This window comes from Salminus brasiliensis, chromosome 1, assembly GCF_030463535.1.
Source record: "Salminus brasiliensis chromosome 1, fSalBra1.hap2, whole genome shotgun sequence".
NCBI classification, from domain to species: Eukaryota; Metazoa; Chordata; class Actinopteri; order Characiformes; family Bryconidae; genus Salminus; species Salminus brasiliensis.
Window position 1 is genome coordinate 55,982,063 of NC_132878.1, and position 21,814 is coordinate 56,003,876.

Below are 21,814 nucleotides of genomic sequence, written 5' to 3' on the forward strand. Positions count from 1 at the left end.
TAGTTTTGTTTTCTCCATGGTTTGAACCTTGTAGCTGCTCTGTACAATATGTAAGTATTTATGGATGAACAGACCAGTAGAAATACTTTAAAATACTTGGAATGAAAGTTCATGTAAAATAAAAGTTTACTTCAAATTAGGACCATTTTGGAGGTACTAGTTTTTCATTGGACAGCAACGATATATTGTGTTTGCAGTGACTGATTGTTCCTAACAATTTCATGGGGAATAAAAAGGAACCAATGGAAATTGTCCATTATTTTTTTTCATTGACTTCCATTAAAAGTTTAGGTTTTTTTTTTCTTCTTCCTGTAAAGTTGACATTTCAGAGAGGCTTATTTGATTTTCTTCAAGAACTGCAGCAGCCGTGTCAGATTTACCTGTTAGTTGTGTTTAGACTGAACCTAATTATTTGAACCTGCTCAGTGTTGGAGCTAGGTGGAGCTAAATAATTACATCACTCCTTATGATTTCACAGTAACCTTACCACCAAACACCCATCAATCAAGGCGCAAAGGCACTCCTTTAATCATTGCTGTCATGTGTCACATCAATCATTTCCCAACTCCCCCAAACATAACCATTTAAACATCATTATTTGGCACCTACATTTATTGAAATCCAGGACTCTGCTTTCATTCATTGATTCTAAATTTAAACATGGTGATGAAGATAAAAGCACATTTAAAGGCTCTGCAGATACTCTTGCATTGAGTACATACCATCACCTCCTCTCTTTCTAAATACGCTGGTGAGCATACAGAAGTCAACAATCATGAAATACAGACATACATGAAACAAATCAGCCTCCCTTTGACCAAACCAAGAACATGCTCTTTTACCACTTCCAGCTAGACAGCACCCCCCTCCCCTCCCCTCCCCTAATCTAAATGCAATCCGTTCTCTTTTAACGGTCTCTGGTTGAGCAGGAATCACATTGCAGACTGTGTCTCTGGAATGAAGGCCATCACAAAATAGAAAACATGGCCATCTTGCTCGGACTGACACTGACAATTCTGCTAGCATGAAATATCAAATGTAGCCATTTTCCAAGCAGCGTTTTCACACAGTCCTCTGAGATGATTGCCACAATGTATTTGACAAAATACAAAATGGATACAAAAAAAAAAAAAAGCATGGTGTTCTCAAAAAAATTATAATAATAATAAAAGGCATGGTGAGTAAAAGACAAAAATCACTGAAAATTCAGATGTTGAATTTGTAAACACTTTTCTCTTTCCATTTCTACTCACAATTTTCTACAATTTTGTAAACAGTGATAAATGTTAGTTTCTATTTTTTTTGTTTTTTTACACAGCTTAGATTATATATTTGATCTACTGCATTTGATTATAATACACTAATGATAATACATATTAGTAAAATGTTCAGAATACTTTTTTTTTATTACATGTACATTTATAAAAGTGACATTACCATGATTTTAAATGTTTTTTTGTGCAAAATGCTTTAGTAAACTATAATTTTGGCATTTATGAGAAACCTTTCACAAAATATTGGTTGGGAAAAAAAAGAAAAAAAGAAAAAGGAAAAAAACCCTAATCAAATGACATCTTCAAAACCACTTCTACATGTTTGAGAATGTGTTTTCCATGGTTAAGATTTCAATAAATATAAATCATGCCATTTGTCCTTGTTAATACTGTGCAAAACCATGGTTTCAGCATGTGCAAGCAGTTCTGCCAAACCATCAACAAAACTTCACTAAATTCTGCAAGATTTCTCTCCAGAGCTTCCATTGGTTAGGACCCTAACACTGAAACAGCTCTAAGCCAATGGGTTCTGAATGCTGGATGTTGATTCAAACTGACAAGCTGATCCTAAAATATAAGGCGGTTGAGTAATTGTAAGGCAAAGAGGAAAAAAGCAGGCCACTCTAGACTATCTCTGAATGAAGCATGATTTACGTAAGATGAGTAGGTTTCCATGTAGAACCAGTTTCAAGATTTCTGATCAAAGCACAGATTATGATGATTCTGAAGGCATTGAAAACTCCTGTTGTATAGCAATAATGACAAGACAAAGGAAAAAGAAAAGACAAAATGGCAAGAATTGGCACACTATAAGTAATGAAGGCAGCAGGTTCCCCTGAACTCTCCCTGGTTATGCTTCTCCAACTTTTACAACCTACTGGCAACTGCAGTAATGAGGCCAGGGTTAAGACTTCTGTTTTAAGCTGTTTTACGGCAAAAATGTTATTGTTCTAACCAGCTAATGCTGGGCATGTTTGTACCTATTCAAATGGGTTTTCTCAAAACTACAGTAAGCTTTCGTTGCAGTCATCAGCTTGGGAGAAGGTTGTCTGAACTTTGTGTAATGCCTAGCCTTTTGGTAACATAAACAGAATGAGAAAGCACAGCTTTGAGTCTCTAATAAGGAAGTACTATTCAGTGGAGGTTAACATCAGCAGCAACCTTCATCACAGCCAATAAATATCTGTCTCTTACCTGGATGCAATTACTACCTCCAACGCAGCAAACCACTAGGAATGCTTAAAGGGCGCCACTGTGCCCAAAAGGATATGTTTAGTTTGCAATTTTGAATATGTATTCTTGATTGAACAGTAGGGAAGTCACACAAAACCCTTGAATTTGTGGCATGAATTAGGGCTGCACAAGGTATTGTCCCTTCATTTCTGGCCTTAGCCTTTGTATAAATGCTATAGCAGAAGTGTGCAATATGCAAAATGAGCCTTTAACCAATACCTCAATCTTTTATTGTGTGCTCTGAGCATCCTGGCCAATCGGTTGTCCATTGTTTTAGTGAAGCAAGGCTTTTATATGATCCAACAAACACACACGTTTGGCCGGAAATTTAATCTTTAACCACATTGCTAAGGTTTAAGTATATTGGAAGGCAATATGATATTTTGTCCACATTGTGAAGTATTAATTCTCCCTCTAAAACCACCCCCTTTATTTTGCTAGACTGATCATTAGCTTAATTTGGGAGTTGTTTATTTTATTTTTTTGGCAATATCACAAAAACATCAAATTTTGATTTTTTAAATTCCCCAGTATTCCCCAATTCAGCCCCTATGTGCATGTGTGCTCTGGACTATTGTAATAATGCTGTAGTAGACCTTAGGGCAATAGAGTGCTCAGTGGGGTTGGAATCTTGCAGAACCGCATGTGTCCCCCCCCCCTCAAAAATAGGCTTGGCTCAGCTCTCCTGTGGTTCAGTCTAAGAGGAGCATCACAGGTCATCATCTCCAATCCCTTCAAAGGCGTAGTTTCCATGGAACTCATTGCCGCTGAGATCATTAGCCGAGTTGGAAGCACTGATCCCCCTTAGGGAGACAGAACTGAGCTTGGTCTAATACACAGAAACAATTAGAGGAACATAAAAAGTATGATCAGTCCACCAATTCAAGTTCATCACAAGAAAAAGAAACAACTCCATATGTGGAAGTTTCACAGGAAATGAAAAACTGGGCTGGAACTCACCGAGAGTTTGACTACTTGTTCTCTGCTGGTGTCAGGAGAGTCCTGAGGATATTCAAAAGCAAACACTTTAAACCACCTCAGCTTTTGTTCCACAGCCAAATTCTATGTTGCAATTAAGCAGAGCTTGTTCCTCACCAGTAACGGAGGAGACTTCACAGCTTGCTGACTGTCCGATCGATGAATGGAACCGTTGAGACGCTTCTTCTGCATCTGCTGAGCGCACGCACAGTATTAGTATTAGAGTCTCAGAGGGTGAAGAGAACAACTGTGCTCAAGATGGGCCGTCCTCTCCAATGACAGCAGAGCATAAAGACAAAAAAGTCTCTGGACAAACAGAGAAATGTTTACTCTGTCTCGGCAAATCAACACAAATGAGAGTGCATGAAATCCCTGCTGTACACACAGTGAGCTGTGGAGGAAATCCTAAAGATACCTGGGCTTTCAGCCACATACATACTCCAGCTAGCTTCTTATGCCAACTAATAAAAACATCTCCTTAAAAAGACGGATAATCAACGAGTTCTCAGGAACACAAACGGTCAAACCAAGCAGTGGCAAGTGCTAACAAGACTAAAAATAAAATCTATTATGAAAGTCTGAGAGTGTGCACACTTCCATAGCCCCAAAATGAAGATAAAGAGAAGGCATTTAGCAGACATTTGGCAGTTGCATAAGACCCAAACAGAGAAACTGACTTTCTTAATGCTTCCTCCAGACTTCTTCACCATCAGTTCATCCACCATCGACTGGAGACAGATACTCATCATGATCGCCTGGAAACATCAACCACAGTTTAGAAACACTCAGCCAGTAGTGCAGCTCAGGTATTACACTCTTACAAATGAAGACAGTCACCGTAAAAGGGACGGAGTCCAGCCAATTTGCTGATTTTCCTGCTCTGGGGGTCAGGTGTGTGTGAGCAAGAAATACACTAAACTGTGCAGGAATCCAACCCCCCAGTCTCGGTCATAGAAGATCCAACTGAGGTGTAGTTTGTCTTAGTTCATAGATCCATATCTCTGACACTAATTTGAGAATCAGTGTCCCTCAGACACACATTTCAGACAACCCCTAAAACAGAATTCAGTTAGCACTGTGCTGACCTGTGGACTGGTGATGGTGACCCACTGCAGACGGTCTTTGCTCATCAGATACTCAAAGGCTAGTTCCAGTTTGACCTCACACTTGCTGGAGCTGCAGGGATTCGCTGTGCCATTGGCCACTGGCACTTGCTACAAAAAGAAAGCATAAGCACCATCATCAGCATCCTCCTCCTCCTCCTCCTCCTCCTCCTCCTCCTCCTCCGCCTGTTTATTTGTGTCATGATCATTTCTTCAGTCACTGGAACAGTCTTTCACATCATAATCACCATCAAATTCCAATTAGTTCCCAAGTATTAACTGTATCCCTAATGTCACCATCCTCATTATCTCCAATGGCGTACATGGTGAGGCCTCATTAGTGTGGCATTTAACAGCACAAAAAAAAAGACAGCACCACTGATTTCCCCATTCTCTGATTTTACTAGCTTCTGAAACTCGGTAAGAGAATTCATAAGGCAAACCCGAATGCCTTTTCGGAGCTCATTAGCAACACAACTTTGCTCTTTCAAAAAGCCGCAGTGGCCATGCCTCAGTTGAAGCTGCTGCATGCTGGAACAGGGACAAGATCCCCTCTGTTAATTGAATGCCTGGGCACGGTCAACCCTGTTTGGATGAGAGTAGAAAATATACAGAGGGTTTCTACATCCTCTTCTGCAAGCACTAGCAGAGTAATGAGGGACTATTAGAGTGAGAAATGCTTTTGCAGTCTTTGCAGCATTCCTCTAAGCTTTAGGCAACACGAGTAGCAGTTATGGTTCCAGTCTTAAGGCCCAGACCTGTAAAAACATGGTACCAAGCACCATCCAAAACGAAATGCCTCCAAACCAATCAGTAATTTGCTTTAGTGTGGGGTGTTGGGGGGGAGTCAACATTGCGAGATGAGAAATGCTATTCACAGTGCAGCGCTAATATCCTGTGACTACAGCAACCTAAAGAGGCAGAGGCGTTCTGATGAAAACAGCACAGCTGTCAGCGCATTTCTAAAAGTAGATGGATGAAAGCCAAGGGTAAGATGGATGGGTGGCTGGCACTGATTTCAGCTAGATGACTGTTTGAGCTCACTCTCCTTAATGAGATTCTTTAGCCAGTCACAGTTGGCCCGCGCCAAGTGTGGCAGCAGCTCACGTCATTGCAGCTCCATTTTCGGAACAGAAATATTTACACCGGAGGCGCCTAAAGACACAGTCTTACACTTGCTATGACTGCAGAAAACTGTTGAAGGAAACAGTCAGGAAGCCGTCTCGCACCCTTGAGTCACTTCCAAGCTATTTTGTCTATTTCGACAATAACACCCCCCCCCCAGACCTCACAGTGTTGAAAGCACAGCAAACATCATTAAATATGCATTACCAAGTACTGGAGTCACACGTTTAAATAAAGCTCTGTAATAATAATAATAATAATAATAATAATAATAACAACAATAACAATAATAATATTCTTCTTATTATTATTATTGTATTATGGTATTAACTGGATAACCACAGATAAATCAGTGTGTTTGATTACTCTTGCCTCCCTTTTAAATTACTTAGCTTGGCAGTAGTGAGGAGAACTAATACTGATAATGTGTTCTGGTATGCTCAGACGCTAGAGGGCGCTCATGAGCGGGTCCAGATTGAATGGGCCTGTATGGAGCTCTGGTGCAAAATTGATTGTAATTAGTAAACGATTGATTGTTTTTATTCAGAAAACTACTCATCACCAACCAGCATATATATTATTTATTTATAATTATGTAAATACTGTATCTTAAATTTACTACACAATTGTGTTCCTTTATAATTATCTATTAATTCCTAAAAAAAAAAAATTACATTTTGCTTTCATCACATATTTATTTATTTGTTTAATTATTAATTTTATAATATAGTTTTTGATTTTGCATGGTTCATCCTCCATTGAGAACACAGCTGCAGTGATAAACATTTCCCCCCATTAACCCACAACAAGAAGGGGTGGTGAAGCAAGCAGTGAATATAGCAAACATGATATAGCAAATGAAGGTTTACAAGTGGTTCTTGCATTGGATGCATGGTTGAAGAAAAAAAGCTTTAATCAGTATTAAACCCTTACGTGGAGGTCCTCTACACTTCAGAACAAAATACTTTGTTGTTCTGTGGCATCGCTCCAAAGAATCTTGTAGGCTCCTTCATTTTTAAGAGTGGGGAGTTGTACAATAACACATTAACGCACAAACCAACCGAGATACTTACAGAAGACGTGACCCGCCAGCACCTCATGCGTGTAACCTTGAAGCTGCCCTCCTTCATCTGGTTGTTGGGCAGTTTGACGTGAAAGTTGAGCTCGTTGTTGCCGGCACTGACAATGACGTGACACCCCTTTTCTGGGAAATCCGTGATGCAAGGATCAAACTTGATATAACCAAAATACTTCAGGGTTTGGGCCAGCCTGATGAACTGTATGCAAACGAAACATGGATACAAGAATTGAACCAATTTCAAAAGAACCTTCACCATTCCTGGTAACTGCCATTTCTCAATTACAATGCAAAACTGACTAAAGCAGCTGCCTAAAAACACTTTGCTACCTTTCTTAAAGTCTTGACCTGCTTGGGGGCAGCTGCTTAGAGAAGCCCAGTGGTCACTGGTTGTCAGGATAAGGTTTGAGGAGTCAAGAGTATTCATAAAGCTTTGAATTCTGCATCACCTGACCTTTCCTAACGATGACTGAACAAGTCATAGCATTAACAAGCTAATTAAAGGTACAAAACCTTGGTAAAAGTTATCCGAGAGCTCAACATTCTTGGGTGCCCAAACTTTTTGCGTGGTGCTCCTTTCTTTCCCTTCACTCCAACAATTGCAGAAAGCACAAATAATACACCAATCTTGTATAAATTATTCAAAAGAATAGAGTGCCCAAAGATTTGTAATGCCACTGTAGCTCTTGTAAAAGGAGGTAAATAAATAAATAAAAAGATAATTACATAAAATAATACAAAAAAAGTCAGACTGCTTTCTGCATTAGTTGATACTCAAGATTTCAGTATAAGAAAATGTGGTCTCATGCAATCACTAATCCATGTTGTTTGCTGCTGGTGGCCTTTCGAAATACAGTACATACTGCGGCTTTAGTGAAAGTGTGTGCGCGCTCCCGGATTGCAGACGTATGGGAGCTCAGAAGCGGCTGTGCTCAGGAGGTTCACTCTCACCTCTTTCTTTGAGCCCTTCTCCTGCAGGGATTTCAGCTGTCGGTGCTGGTCTTTGTTTACGAGCATCCAGCCCCGCTCAATGTCAGACACCGTCTGAGGGGAGAAGAGAAGCTTTACCTCAATTTACCTCAAAAAGCTTTACCTCAAGCACCCATGGAGATTGTATCGATCCTCTAGTCCTACTTATGTCAAATCTATGGAGTCAGTTTATCTGCTACTGGTAACGTATACAAGCAGAAAGGAGGAGGAAGCATCACATTAAAATGACTTGTGTCATTTCATATGTTACACCTATCTGTATGAGTGCACTTTGTGTATTAACAGTTACTGACTGTGGCCCATCTGTTGATGCATAATTCAATCAGCCACCCTCCACCCTGGTCACCAATGGAAAGGGCCACCATATGACCACCACGGACCTGATGCAGTGGACCTGAAGAACTGCAGTAATACCGATATGGTTGTGGTGAGCATATCAAACACAGCAGTGTTGCTGAGAACTCCATCACTCACTATTAATGCTATCCAGTCACTATTAAATATATCCAGTCAAAAGTGGTCCGGTAGCCAAAAACTGACCACTGAAGAAGGTCTGGAGGATGACAACTGACAACTAAAAGGCAGGCATGTTTAATAAAGATGGTTACTGCTGTGCCTGACACACCAGCATGCCAATTCTACTGCTGTGCTGAGTATAGTCCACCACCCAAATAATATCCGATCAGCAGTGATGGTCCTTTTCCATCGATGGGTGGAGCAGAGGTGGGCTCATGAACTGTGTAAAAATGAGGAATAACGCTTTTAAAACTGCGTCAGCTTTGGGCTTTCACTTCAGTGTCACAGTTACCATAGCAGCAAGAACAAACAGTATGAACTTTGTGTAAAGGGAAAATATCACCTAATATAACATCAGATTGTTCTAGGGGGCTCCGTCTCTGACACAATTAGGCATGACAGTAATATTTTGGACATGTGCACTAAAACCTCAGCATCACTCAGAAATATGAATAATTTGTCATCTGCAGAAAATGAACAGGAAAGATTTTGAAACCAGGCTGAAAGGAATGTTTGCATGTTTTCTATAAGCGCTGTGAGCAGGAAATCATTACACACAAACCTGGTTTCTCTCAAGAAACAGATCAAACTTACTTTTAACAATAAAAATAAATAAATAAATAAATAATAACACAAGCTTACCTGAGCATATAACAAGTTGAGGCCCACTCTGTTCTCCATTACATCACGGTCATATGCAGAGTCCCAGTAGCTGTAATTGAATAAGAAAACAAACCACACTAGACATAATCCTGGATTCTAGAGGGAGACTCTGGAGTGGTGGTGCACTTTTCTACTGTGCAGCAACACCTGCTTATGTATGACTTCCATGAGAGGTCCCCAAAAAAAAAAAAAAAAAAAAAAAAAAAAAAAAGTTATATGAATATTGTCTAAAATCAAAACTTCTGCACCATTTCTTGAGTTGTGAAACATACAGGGTGTTTGTAAGAGCACCTTCAAAACTATACCTACAAAGTAATGGCGATTCACAAGTTTTTCATATTTTAATATACAAAGAACGATCAACTTGGCATATGTGCTCCAAGTGCTGCTGCTGAATGCACATTTTTAGATTTTTTGGTCACTAAAGTTTTGGCCATTTCTCTGTGAGAAGGTTTTATGCGTGTGCTTCTTTCTCTTCACACTGATACCATGAGCACCATAACCTATACTTCATTCCTGACCCTCGCCTTTCAGTATTACTGCTGGCTGAAAGCTTGCTTTCTGCACTCTGGAAAAGTAGGTCAGGAGGACTGGGGCTCTTCAACAGGGTGAGACAGAAGAAAAGTCCACATGCAGTCGCCGTTTGTGCCTCTTTTAAGAGCGCATGGGGTTTAGATGAAGGCAGTGTGTGTGTGTGTGTGTGTGTGTGTGTGTGTGTGTGTGTGTGTGAGTGTGAGTGTGAGTGTGAGTGTGAGTGTGAGTGTGTGTGAGTGAGAGAGAGAGAGAGTGGAGAAGGAGGGAGAATGTTGTGAAATCAAGAGAGGAAATGTTTCAGTGCAAGTATTTCACAAGTTGAGTCAAGCCTGCCAAAACACACAACATGCCAGAGTATCAATAATTAAGCCAATATCAATATTTATCAGTAAGCCGGGATGGGTTACCAGGATGAGGGAAAGAGAATAAGTTTCATTTTGACTAAAACCAAGTCTAAAATGATAACATTATTAAGCTTCAGAAGAAATGTTTAAAACTCCCCAAACCCCAAATCAGGAGCTTCAAGCTTTTGAGACTCAATTGTGCAGATTAATAAAGGGCCCCTGAGAGCTACAAAAAACCTTAAAGTTCCAGGCTGGACAGAGTGAACCCATACTTTGGGTAAAAGTATGCAAACGTTTATGTATCTGTATTGGCATTGGAACTGAAAAAGCCAGATCGGTGCATCCTTTCCTAAAACCCAGTCTAATGTTATGGTTTTGAAATATGAAGCAAGTTAGAATTAGTGTTTGAGGTAGGAACCTTCGGTATCAGACAGTGAAAAAAAATTGTCAATGTCTTTCTGCCTAGATAGTCTTTACTTTAGAAGGCAGTGAAGTGACAAATGTCTAGGTAACCAAGAACAAGACGGGGACAGTGGTGGCTCAGTGGTTGGGGCACTGGGTTATTGTTGACAGGGTTGGGCATTTGAGCAAAGCCCTCAACCTTCTCAGCTCCCCGTGTGGCGAAGCATGGGAGAAGCATCCTCACTGTCCATTGTGTGGGTTTGATCACTAGTGTGCATGTCTGTGTTCACTAATGGGTTTTGACAAAGCATTTGGGGATAACAACTAAATATGTATATGCAGTGAATCAAGGCTGCTTTTCCACTCAGCTTTGTGTACCTTTTACGGAGGACGATGTGGTAGTCTGGATTGCGCAAGCTGGTGACCGACACGTAGGGCAACTCGAACTCCTGCAGCTTTCTCACGACTGCAGCACAATGGGAGAGAACATGGAGGAAGAGAGACAGACAGACAGGAGAGGAGTGAGTGTAGGAGTATCTTCAAGGACATTCGAATGCCAATGTGAACAGCAAGCAAGGAGAGATCAGGAGAATCCATCTGGCCAAAGCCCAGGAGCACACAATAACATGTTTATCAGTTGGCAGGCCGAGGACACGGGGGACGGAGCAGATAGATGCCGCAGCTGTTTGAAAAGTCTGTTTTCTTTTCTCTAGGGATGAGGTAAACAGGGGAAATTGAAACAGAACAGAACAGAAAAACATGCGGAATTAAAAGTTCTCCACCATAAACTTAATTAAGACAACAGACAATCAGACGAGCTATTATACCACCATATCAGATCAAATCTGAAGGAAGGGCCAGGATATTTTTTACAATATTTGGTGGTATTATTTGGGAATTTTAAACAAACAAACAAACAAACAAAACACCGGGATAAGGGGGCACATCTAGCTTTTTAACCACTTGTCCCCACAAACACATACTGGAGAGCCGTAGCTTAGCCTAATAACTAATGAGCTACAAACCTGTGATATTCTGAACAAGACATAACTCTGATGCAGCCCAAAAAGTGCTAGCTAGCTAATTAGCTAGTGTAAATAATTCACTATGTTTTGGACATAAACAGCTAGCTTAGGTTTGCATGAAATAATATTAATACTCCATGCTCAGGGAAGTAAGTAAGTAAATACATAAATAAATAAATAAATAAAAACATCTGTAACTAGTACACTTGATTGATATCCCTTTATTCAGCATTTCTAGCATTTATGGTATTTAGCTGACGCTCTTATCCAGAGCAACTTACAAGGTTACTCGTGTTACGGAGGAGGGCCAATGCAATGTTAGGAGTCTTGCCCAAGGACTCTTATTGGTGTAGCGCAGCACAGTCACACAGAACAGGAATCCAACCCTGGTCTCCCACATGGTGTGGTAGCTCACTGGCAGGTAGTGATGTTATCTGTTGCGCCACACCAACCCCCACCCAGCACTCCCAGTCTGTTTTAGATGTCTGAACCTGATCTGTACCTCGGGAGTCTGAGACCTGAATCGTTACCAACGAGTGAGGAAACATATGGGATAAGCAAATCTACAGCTTAAAAAAAAAAATTATAAAAAAATAAAAATCAAAATAAACAGAAATGAACCCAGAATCAACACAAACCCGCATCACCTTCTTTCAGGTTCAAGTCGAGTACAAACCCCTTAGTACTATGCAGGTGTTCCAGACGAACTCTGCCCAGCTTTCATATGACAATGCTTGCTCTATCCTTTTGTACTGAGAATTGGGTTGGAGTAAAACTCTGGCCCCTCTAGCGGCCCCTGAGGAACCATTTGACAACCAGTGCATTAAATAAGGCTCCTATTCACTTTGCTGCAGTCTTCATGTAGAAAATCTAATCAATGAACAGAATGCTAGCATAGCTGGTGGCCAGACTGTCAAAACACTACAAGAAAGACAGCCCAGCAAGCTAACTTGCATACCTTTTTGTTGTGCTGGTTGGGATAGTTTTGAGTAAGAGCATTAACCAAGATTACAACCGCCATGTTTACACCTAAAGGGGGGAAAAACTGAAATATATCGCTCTTTTTTGCATATGGCATAATATGAATATGTATGCCACAAGAGCAAGATTCAACTAAATAGAAAGTAGCTTAGAGTTTAAAGTTCTGCTTTTATTTACAAAACACCAAAAGAAAGCCTTACACAGTTTAATGTTTAACCAGATTCCCAGATAGGCATCCTAGTGTTTCTTAGGGGTGTAACAATTCACAAAATACAAGTGTACAACAGACTGCAGACCAAGGTCATAAGAAATTAGCACACACGCCAACAAACACTTGGTTCTTATTTTCTTGCACGATATCTGGATTCCATCCCCCCATCTTTCACAAACAATGCCGACGCCGATGCCAGGCACAGCTCTCCGGCTGCCTTGAGCTATGGAGGACCTCTCTAAGACATGGTTTATATCATGTCTGACAGAATCCTGTCTCTACTTCCAAGAAAGGATTTGGTGACCAGCTCAGTGGGAGGGAACTGGAGCAGAGGGGAGTGAGAGAAGGAAGTGCAAAGGAAGTGAATAGCTCCCTAAGGGGAAATGAAGGCATCCTCAACTCCACATGGTGAAGGAAAAAAAAAAAAAAAAAAAAAAAAAAAAAAAAGGCAAAAGGACTAGCAAAGCTACGCGAGAAATACTTGCAGACTGATGGAATCAATGGCAGCCATAAACAGAAGGCACACATGCATACACACAGTTACAAAGACAGACAAAAGGAAAAACTGAGAGACAGACAGACAGACATCTGCAGAGAATCAGCAAAGAGACAGTCATTATAAGAGTGAATTCAGACATCCATCAGGCTCTTTCAACACATCTGAGGAAAAACAAAATGCTAAACACATGCAGCAGCCTATTCACTTTCCTTTCATTATCACTGAACAAAAGAAATGGGAGTGTGGAAACTACTACTAAAATCCATTACCATTCCTTATAAAACCAATGATGCAGAATGTATGAGAGTTTCATTCTACTGTGCAATATAAAGTTATAATTTGGAGGTTACGCCCATGTTGAAGGGAGTTAAAATACTTTGGATGGGGTGCAAAACATTAACATACATAAGATAATTCAAATAATTTATTTATTTGATGAATAAAAACTTTTTAGGCAATTCCTTTACAAAATTAATTAGCTGAATGCATGTTCTCTAATACAATCCATACCGGCAGCTCTAAATATAACATACAAACATCTAATTTACTTTATAGGGTGCATTGCATTGTATTGTATTGTATGGAGGGCCTTGTACATGTATTCATCAGCATTAGTTCCTGATAAGGTCTGTGCACAAGGGCCAAATACATACAATCAAACTACATGGAAAAAGTTAAAAGCAAAAGATATAGCTATCTATCTATATTAGTAGTAGCAGTAGGACTAATTAATACGTGCAGAGCATAGAACATCTCAAGCCAAGGACAATGGATCTTCTAATCAATACAACACAGATCTAAATACTGCTGTGGTTGCACCTACTCTAGAAGGTTCTCCGGCACCCAAGCATAACTAATAACACCACACAATCTATACTTTTTCCTGATGATTCTTCTTTAAATGGGCAAATTAAGTGCCTCTATGATTACTGAGACCAGCTTTGTATTTCAGATCTATCCTTTAAGAGAGCAAACAAACTGAAAGCAAATGTTAATTTAGGCACATATTCCTAATATATTCCAAATACACTATATTGACAAAAGTATCGGGACACCCCTCTTAATCATTGCATTCAGGCATTTCATTCAGTCATATTGCCCCATGTGTATAAAATCAAGCACCTAGCCATGCAGTCTTCCTTTCCACATGCACATACAGAGCTCACTGAATTCCAGCATGGCACAGTCAGTTGGTGAAATTTCTCCCCTCCTAGATAGTCTAGCATCAGCTGTAAGTGTCATTATTGAAAAGTGGAAGCATTTAGGACCCACAGCAACGCACCTACAGATACAGAGCAAGGTCGCAGAGCACGGAGGAGCATAGTGTGTAAAAGTCTTTAACGCTCTGCTGACTTAATTGCAGCACAAAAACTGTTCGCCGGGAGATTCAGGGCATGGGCTTCCATGGCCGATAAGCAGCACGCAAGCCTTACATCATCAAGTAAAATGCCAAGCATTGGATAGAGTGTTGTAAAGCACCATATAATACCTATATTAATACCTATGGATTTAGAATGTATAATTCACATCGTATGTGCTACGACCTTCAGTCCATAACTGTAAAACTGAAAACACACTATTCTACAAAAGACTTGCAGCCAAATCAGCAAATTAAATTTGTGTACTCACATGTGCAGCTTCCCTCCACACCTTCCTGAACTAGGAAGAGGCTGAAGTAGCCCACCAAATCATCAGGCAAGTCCAGTTTCGATGCAACCGCCTGTTGAGAAAAAAAGGCATTGTTGTTAAAGGGCCTAAACCTATATTTGTCCACACTTTTATACCTGTATAAGCAACTGCAATTCAATTTGCAAAGCAATTTTCCAACTCTTTTTTTGTTGTTGTTTTTTGGCCCCTAAAGAGGCAAAGAGTTTTTGCTTCTGTGCCTTTAATATGTGTAAATGAGGTCTGTTCTGATAGGGTGCCTCTTTCAAGGCTGCAACACTTGAATGGGCAGATGTAAATGTATATGTATACAAAAACTACCAGCCTTTGTGAATTAATTATTTATTTATGTATGTATTTACTAGATATGGATTGGGGAGTAAAACAATTTCCAGGCAATGTGCAAAAAGATTGAGGAGGACAACAGACAGCCAATCATAACAAAGCTTATTCACACATATCACTTTTAGGCCCCAACCTACACGCATCTGGATATTTTTTGTGTGTGATACTTTGCCTCCCGTACACACAAAACACCATTTTTAGTCACTGAAGACTGAGCTTTTTGAAAATGCTGTCTTAAGTGGAGATTTTGGAAAACTCAGTGTTGCTGTTTTTAGTGCGGTGATGTGGACAGTAAAAACGGAGCTTTATGAAAACGCCAACGTCACAATTCATGCATGCTTCCGGCTAAAATACCTCTTTACCCCTTATATGGTGAACTACATAAATCATAAAACAAATGGATACATGCAGATGGCTCCAGAGCCAGATTTCAACGTATTATATTTAAATAAAAGTAAACACTGTTCTATTACAAATCTATTATATAATATTATATAATCTGTCTATATAGATTTAGAATCCATAAATACGTGATCTGCATAGTACACTACACCTCTACTAAACCTCTTTTCCTTCCTTCTTCGTAGTGTTTCGATGTCGCCCCATACAGGGCTAGCATGCTTATGCAAGCCTTTTTATCTCTGTGTGTGGATGGAAATATTTTCAAAAATGGAAAGTGGAAAATCTCAAATGTGCGTCTAACAAAAACAGCCTGTTTAATTCTAAAGTATAAAAAGAGATAAATAAACAAAGAAACAAACAAACAAAACAAAACAGTTTTGGCACATCAACCCACAAAAACATCATAAGTGGACCGCAGAGCAAAAAATACAATGCAGGATATTAAGAGTGTGATTTTGGGCCCTTTAGGAGAACTAATCTCTACTTCATCTCTAATCTTCACTGAATCTTGTTAAACACCACCACAGGAACATTTCAAGGTGCCAAGATGAACGCTTGACAAACTTGGATCAACATAATGGCAACCTGCCTGTCAAGCATTTTTTTTTTTTGATTTCTATGCAAGTCTTTTGGAGAGAGAGAGAGAGAGAGAGAGAGAGAGAGAGAGAGAGAGAGAGAGAGAGAGAGAGAGAGAGAGAGGACTTGCATAACTGTAAGGCTGCACACACCCTTCAAAGTAACCCAGACGTTTTTGGAAAAGTTCAGATGCTGGCAGCAGCACCACGTTTTCACCGGACTGATTTAGTGCGACAACTGCAGACGTCCGTTTTCCACTTGAGAGTAGTGACACTACACAAATAGCCTGTCTTAGTGAATTTACGCAGGTGGGGATGGACATCCCACTATTGCACACAGTCCAAATAGCAGTGCTCTCTGTTAACTATTACACATTATAATCAAGCAGAACTCATGATCAAGTTACTCATCAGCGTACGTGTCACTCGGCTGTGTATCATCAGGTGCTAAAGGCCTCTTTCTGCCACTAGGTATTTTCGCTCTGGAGGGTTTGCGTGTGCGGTGTTCTTCTGCAGGGTCAAGTGTGCTTTAAAAGGAGTGCTGAGTGGGAATGGACTGGCGGTGAATCAGCAGCACTTGGCCACGTGGCTCATGGTTAAAAAACATGCTGGAGAAAGCTCTAGGCCGTGCATTGTAAAACCCAGGAGCTGTGCAGTGCAGAGCTTTGCTGGTTTTACAGTGTGAAACGTGTCTGAACCAGAACAGAAGGGTTCAAAGAGGCCCTTTGTTGGCCAGCTTCTAAAAAACATTGGCCGACCACAGCAAACCATTAGCCATCACAGTCAGGACTGTTCGTTTGTGAACAGAAGCACTGTCACACAAACACAACTCCGACATTAAATGAAGAAGCATAGTTCCCTTCAACGACATAATTGGTGTTGAGAGCACTGTGGCTATACAGTGTCCCAAGAGCAGAATGAGAGACTGGGCAGGCTATGCTTCGTCATTTGTGCTGACTTGCAACACAAGCTGGGACCTTCCAAATTACAATGAACAACAGGAAGACCTTTTTGCTGACATGGACCATCATGGGAAACACTCATTAGAAGAATGAGCATCAGATTGAATATCAAAAGGGGACAAAAGGCAACAGAAACCATGTGTAGTCCAACATTTACATAAGAAAAACAAATAAGTTCCATCCCTGGGACACCACAGCCATCCAAGGCCAAGAGAGTATAATTGGCCTCACTCTCTCGGAGTGGGCCAGTGTCATGCTAGCCAATATGGGCAGCTGTTAGGAGAGTTAACAGAATTGGGAGTTCTCCTCCAAGCGTGTTCAGCTGTTTAGTGACGTCATACACAATAGCCTCCATCTAGTCTCAGAAGCAGTGGCATGGGTGGATGGGGTGTAAAAAAATTCAGGGCATTTTCTGTAAGTCTTGCTGCTGGCTGTGTTTCACTAGTTTGAGCCCAGTATGACAAGTAAGTACTTCAAATAATAATAGTACTTCAAAAATAATAACTCCCAGTCTCATTTTGGAAATGATCATCTTGTTTGGTGACAGGACTGTAATGGAAAAATAGTGCCATCTGTGTACAGGAATTAGAGGTGGAACGTCACCACTGTGAAAACATTTAAAATGATCCACATGGAGAACTGCACACCTGCAGTGTTCTCTATAACCTTGGCCAAACACACAAACACACAAAAAGGAAAAGCATGCTGGACCACAGCTGAACAGGGGTAATACATTTTCTCCAGAGAGCAGTCAGCTGGCCTCCAGGTCTTTCATTTAAGTTTAAACTGGAACAGAAACCAACAAGCTTCAGCCTGAAAGTAGCGGAAATTAAACTCACTAGCAGGGAGTCAAGGTTTGGCAGGAATTCAGGCTCTCAGAGATAAGGACGTCGCTTTTGTGAGGACAACTTTTGGAGCACACAGACTAATTGGGTAAATTTCCTGAGTGTGATTGTAAGTTTCTCAATAAACACATGCAGGATTCAAGTAAAGTATTTAGAAGTATAGTGCTATATTTTCAGTTGGCTCTGATTGTGGTTTAACTATTAAATTTAGTTCTGAGGAGGGGAAGAAAAAAAAACCCATCTAAAGATTCAGAATCACGTAAACTGCACACCTAAATTATCACATGCTTGCTTCAAACCACAGCCAGCTGTAAAATAATCTGCAACACGCTTGCCTGTGTAGATTCTGACACTGTATGATGGATTAAAATATAAAAACAGACAGTCATTGAGCCTGAATCTTGTTGGTACTTTTGTCAGAGATCACACTTCAATTTAAAAAGGTCATTAAGTATGATCTTATATAACATATAAATCTATTGTGGATTTCATTGGATATTTCAATATCTAAATATCAGTGAACTTGCATAAAGAAAGATAAAGTCAAAGAAAAATGAATGAAAATATAGCCATAAGCAGCTACACTCGGGGCCCAATTAGGCCTAATGAAGTATTAGTGCAACAACTGGGATTATAGATTTCACGCCTTCTGCTGACGTCTGTCCAGCAAGTACACTAATATTGGTGATAATCAGCTACCATGTTTAAATATACAAAAACTGAACATTTTTTGTACAGTTTATTAAAACACCTCTATTTGTTTCCTGAATTATAGCATGGCAGGATCCAGACCATCTTGGGCAACCTATGGGAGACAATCTTGGCAGGCTATGTCCGACTGTTTATATGGATCTGCATCACATTTGGTCTAAAACAGGCAATGTACAATGAGTTGCCAACTTACAAAGCTCTACCCACATGTTGCAGATATACTATATTTAAAATTTCAATATTTCTAATATTCAAATGTGTTTTAAGGTCCATTTTGAAATTGTAAATCTCTATAAAAAAAAAATAAATAAATAAAAAAAAATATATATATATATATATATATATATATATATATATATTTAAAAACAACATTATTTTCAAACAATTCTCATGGCTTTTACTGACAAGTTATCAGGCTCAAAGAGAAGCACTGTTTCAGGCCCACTACATAAGTTTAAATACCCACTTGCTTCAATAAGTGATTCAGTCAAATATTATGCCAGCTCAATTGGAAGAGGATGAAATAGAAGGTATGGCTGATTTTGTAGACAGGCTACACTGAGGGGCAGCTACTAACATGCCTTTAAGGTTCACACCTCCAGGTCAAAGCCAAACAGATCACATTCAGATGTTGTGAATTAGAATTTAGACATTTAGCTGTTGAGCTCTAAAGCCCTACTGACTATGGTATTTATTGTGCCTAGACCAGAAACGTATTGACCTCTTCATAAGCAGGTGGAAGTGGAAGGGTGGCCATGTGAAATGAGTCAAGTGACAATTCAGACTTGATGTGATGGTACAGAGGCCACATTTTTAGAAAACCTATGAGTTCACACTCAAAAATGCACGCAGTGCAAGTTTAAAGACCTATGGAACAGATCGCTCCATGCTTTGCTACAGCGCCACCATCAGGCTGATCTGGCTGAGCACACTCAGTAACGGACAGGACACAACCTATTGGCAGAGTTTCATGTCTCTAAAATCATATGGTTCGATGTGAAGATTTGTTTAGCAAAGCAGAACTAATGCAAGACGACGACTAACAAAAACAGTAAAAGTGTTCCCAACACTATAAATACTAAAATAAAAACAATCAGATCTGAAAAAAGGAAAAAATCTGAATGGTCTGAATGAATGTGTAGCTGATTTTTTTTTAAAGCCCATACTGGGAGAAGAGGAGCAACAAATAAAAAAATAAAACTAATTAACAGATCTGCTGAAGCTACTGGCCTTCTCAGAACAGTCGGCCGACCATCCCGGAGCCCAGACTTCAACATCATTGAACATGTTTGGAATTACTTGGATGATGTGAAGCAGAAAATGCTTCACCTTTACTGAGACTCACTACCCACTAAAAAAACTGATGAGGTTTAGCAGTTGAGACTTGTGTGTAATCTTTGTTTCAATAATGCTCCAAGCTTCAGAGTCTTAGTCTGACTCTGATTGCTATAATGAAAAGCTCCAAAAACAAACTTGTTTTGCTGATCATAACTTGTTTCAGCTGGTTGTGAGGTAAAGACAAAATAGTGTAAATTTATTTTTGGCCACAAAAGGTGCCCTAGAATGGAAACCTTCATTTGCCTTAGTACAGCTGAATTATGAGTGTTCAGCCAATGAAAGGGACATGCCGTTAACCTCAAACAACATTGTCTCTTTATTAAAATGAAAACCCTGCAAGACCAAAACAAAGCTGTAGACACGCTAATTCTAAAACCAAACCCAACCAAATCATCTGAGCCCACCATCAAAGCAAAAACAGCCTGTTTCACTCTAGGGCCAAATAACAGGGTTGTAAAAACACATCTGGGCATTTTTTCACCTCAACCAAAGTCACATGCCTTCTTTGCAGACATCTGAGAACAATTTAAAATACTGAATAAATGCTTTCTATGGCAGCTTTAAAGCTACAAGCACAGCAAATACAGCAGTAGAAGACAATTGGGTGGCCTGCACGGCAGCAGTAGCTTGTAGACAGTCTGTAACCTCTGGTTCCTGGCAAGAACAATGGCTAATATGATACAATGTCAACGAAAATGGAGCACAAGGGATCTGGTTCTCAATGGAGTGATTTGGCCATACCTCAAGCACATCTTCTGTCTGGTCCGACGTCAGGATGTTAACTTTAACTTTCTGGCCGTTGGATAGATGAACTTCCAGCTGAACCTCTTCAGTTGGGATTTGTTGCGTCTCCTGCGACAACAGCAGCAGCCATCAGAAACACACAAGCTTTCTGGAATACATGCTGAAACAACAACAACATGACCCTAAACTGCTCCCATTCAGCTCCTCGCAATAATGCATCAACAGTGAGGAGATTTGAGACAATTGAGAGCTTAGCCGATAACAAATGACCAAGGGCGAGCAGCAGACACCATCAGTAAAGCCATTGTTACTGATTGAGAAGAAGGATGAAGCCACTAGAAATGGCTTCGCTGTGCTAAATAACGTGTGCTTCCACTCAGAGCTATGTGGTTTTCTGTCTATTCCTCTGTGCTCTGCTAACGTTTCATCTTCTTTCCCTGCTCCCTTGGTCCGCTCTCACAAAGGCAGGGTGTCTTAGAACAGCCACTGATCTTTGCAGACAAGACAAAATGACAAAGAAAAGCCTGAGTAATCTCTCATTCTGCTCCTGTGGCTCTGCCTGTGATGAGAAGCCACAGGGAAAGCTGGATCTGACTACACAATGAGAGACTGACCTGCTGTCAGGCCGAGGCAACTGAGCAGGGCCTGGGCCAACTAAAAAGGATACTTAAGCATACATCAGGCCTACACTGCCAAGCAAAAGCTTGGGGACATGTCTGTCATGTTTTGTAGTGTCAGAAAAATGTTTGACTTTGTTCCCCCCCGTCCCCCAGCACTCAGCATCATGTTCAGCAAAATCATCCTAGGTATGAAGAGCAGGTTTGGTCTAAATTATGATCTAATAGTTTTCTTTTCCAATTCATTGTCAAGAGTATCTAAATTTATTTTTTCATTTTTTATTTTTAAAAATGTATATATTTATATATTTTTATATATATACAAAAAAACTGAAAATATTTTTACATGCATTCACAATGTAACAGTCTGATTGCATTCAGGTGTGTTGAGGCAGATGCTTTTAATTTTTAAACAGATAAAGTAAAAGACTTGAAACATGAGTTTATTTTCAATATATCCTGTAATGCTATCCTCGAGTTATGAGATTTGCTGTATAGTCATATATAAACATTCACTCGATCAACATCACAAAGCTATAATGAAGCCAAAATCAAGGGCCATTTAGCATGCTCTTTAATAAGTCCCATGGTGAGCCTAGCTAATCCACACCCTCCTTACTGATGTACAGAGGCTCAACACCATGATATACAAAA

The 21,814-nt window shown here is 40.0% G+C and overlaps 1 protein-coding gene across 2 annotated transcripts in view; it reads right to left on the reverse strand.

The window, feature by feature from the left end:
* Positions 1 to 500: 500 nt before the first annotated feature.
* snx17 (sorting nexin 17) overlaps positions 501 to 21,814 on the reverse strand; it is a 31,333-nt gene continuing 10,019 nt past the window's right edge. The window contains exons 5-15 of one of the 2 annotated variants that reach the window (XM_072682725.1): positions 20,541 to 20,651; positions 14,586 to 14,676; positions 10,619 to 10,706; positions 8,940 to 9,009; positions 7,743 to 7,835; positions 6,787 to 6,990; positions 4,571 to 4,699; positions 4,163 to 4,240; positions 3,603 to 3,677; positions 3,468 to 3,509; positions 501 to 3,336 (exon numbers count right to left, since the gene is read on the reverse strand). In XM_072682725.1, coding sequence (XP_072538826.1) covers positions 3,217 to 3,336; positions 3,468 to 3,509; positions 3,603 to 3,677; positions 4,163 to 4,240; positions 4,571 to 4,699; positions 6,787 to 6,990; positions 7,743 to 7,835; positions 8,940 to 9,009; positions 10,619 to 10,706; positions 14,586 to 14,676; positions 20,541 to 20,651 — 1,101 coding nt within the window. In that variant the 3' untranslated portion in view covers positions 501 to 3,216. Of the gene's footprint in view, positions 3,337 to 3,467; positions 3,510 to 3,602; positions 3,681 to 4,162; positions 4,241 to 4,570; positions 4,700 to 6,786; positions 6,991 to 7,742; positions 7,836 to 8,939; positions 9,010 to 10,618; positions 10,707 to 14,585; positions 14,677 to 20,540; positions 20,652 to 21,814 lie in introns of both variants that reach the window. The other variant, XM_072682724.1, reaches the window with a different exon arrangement.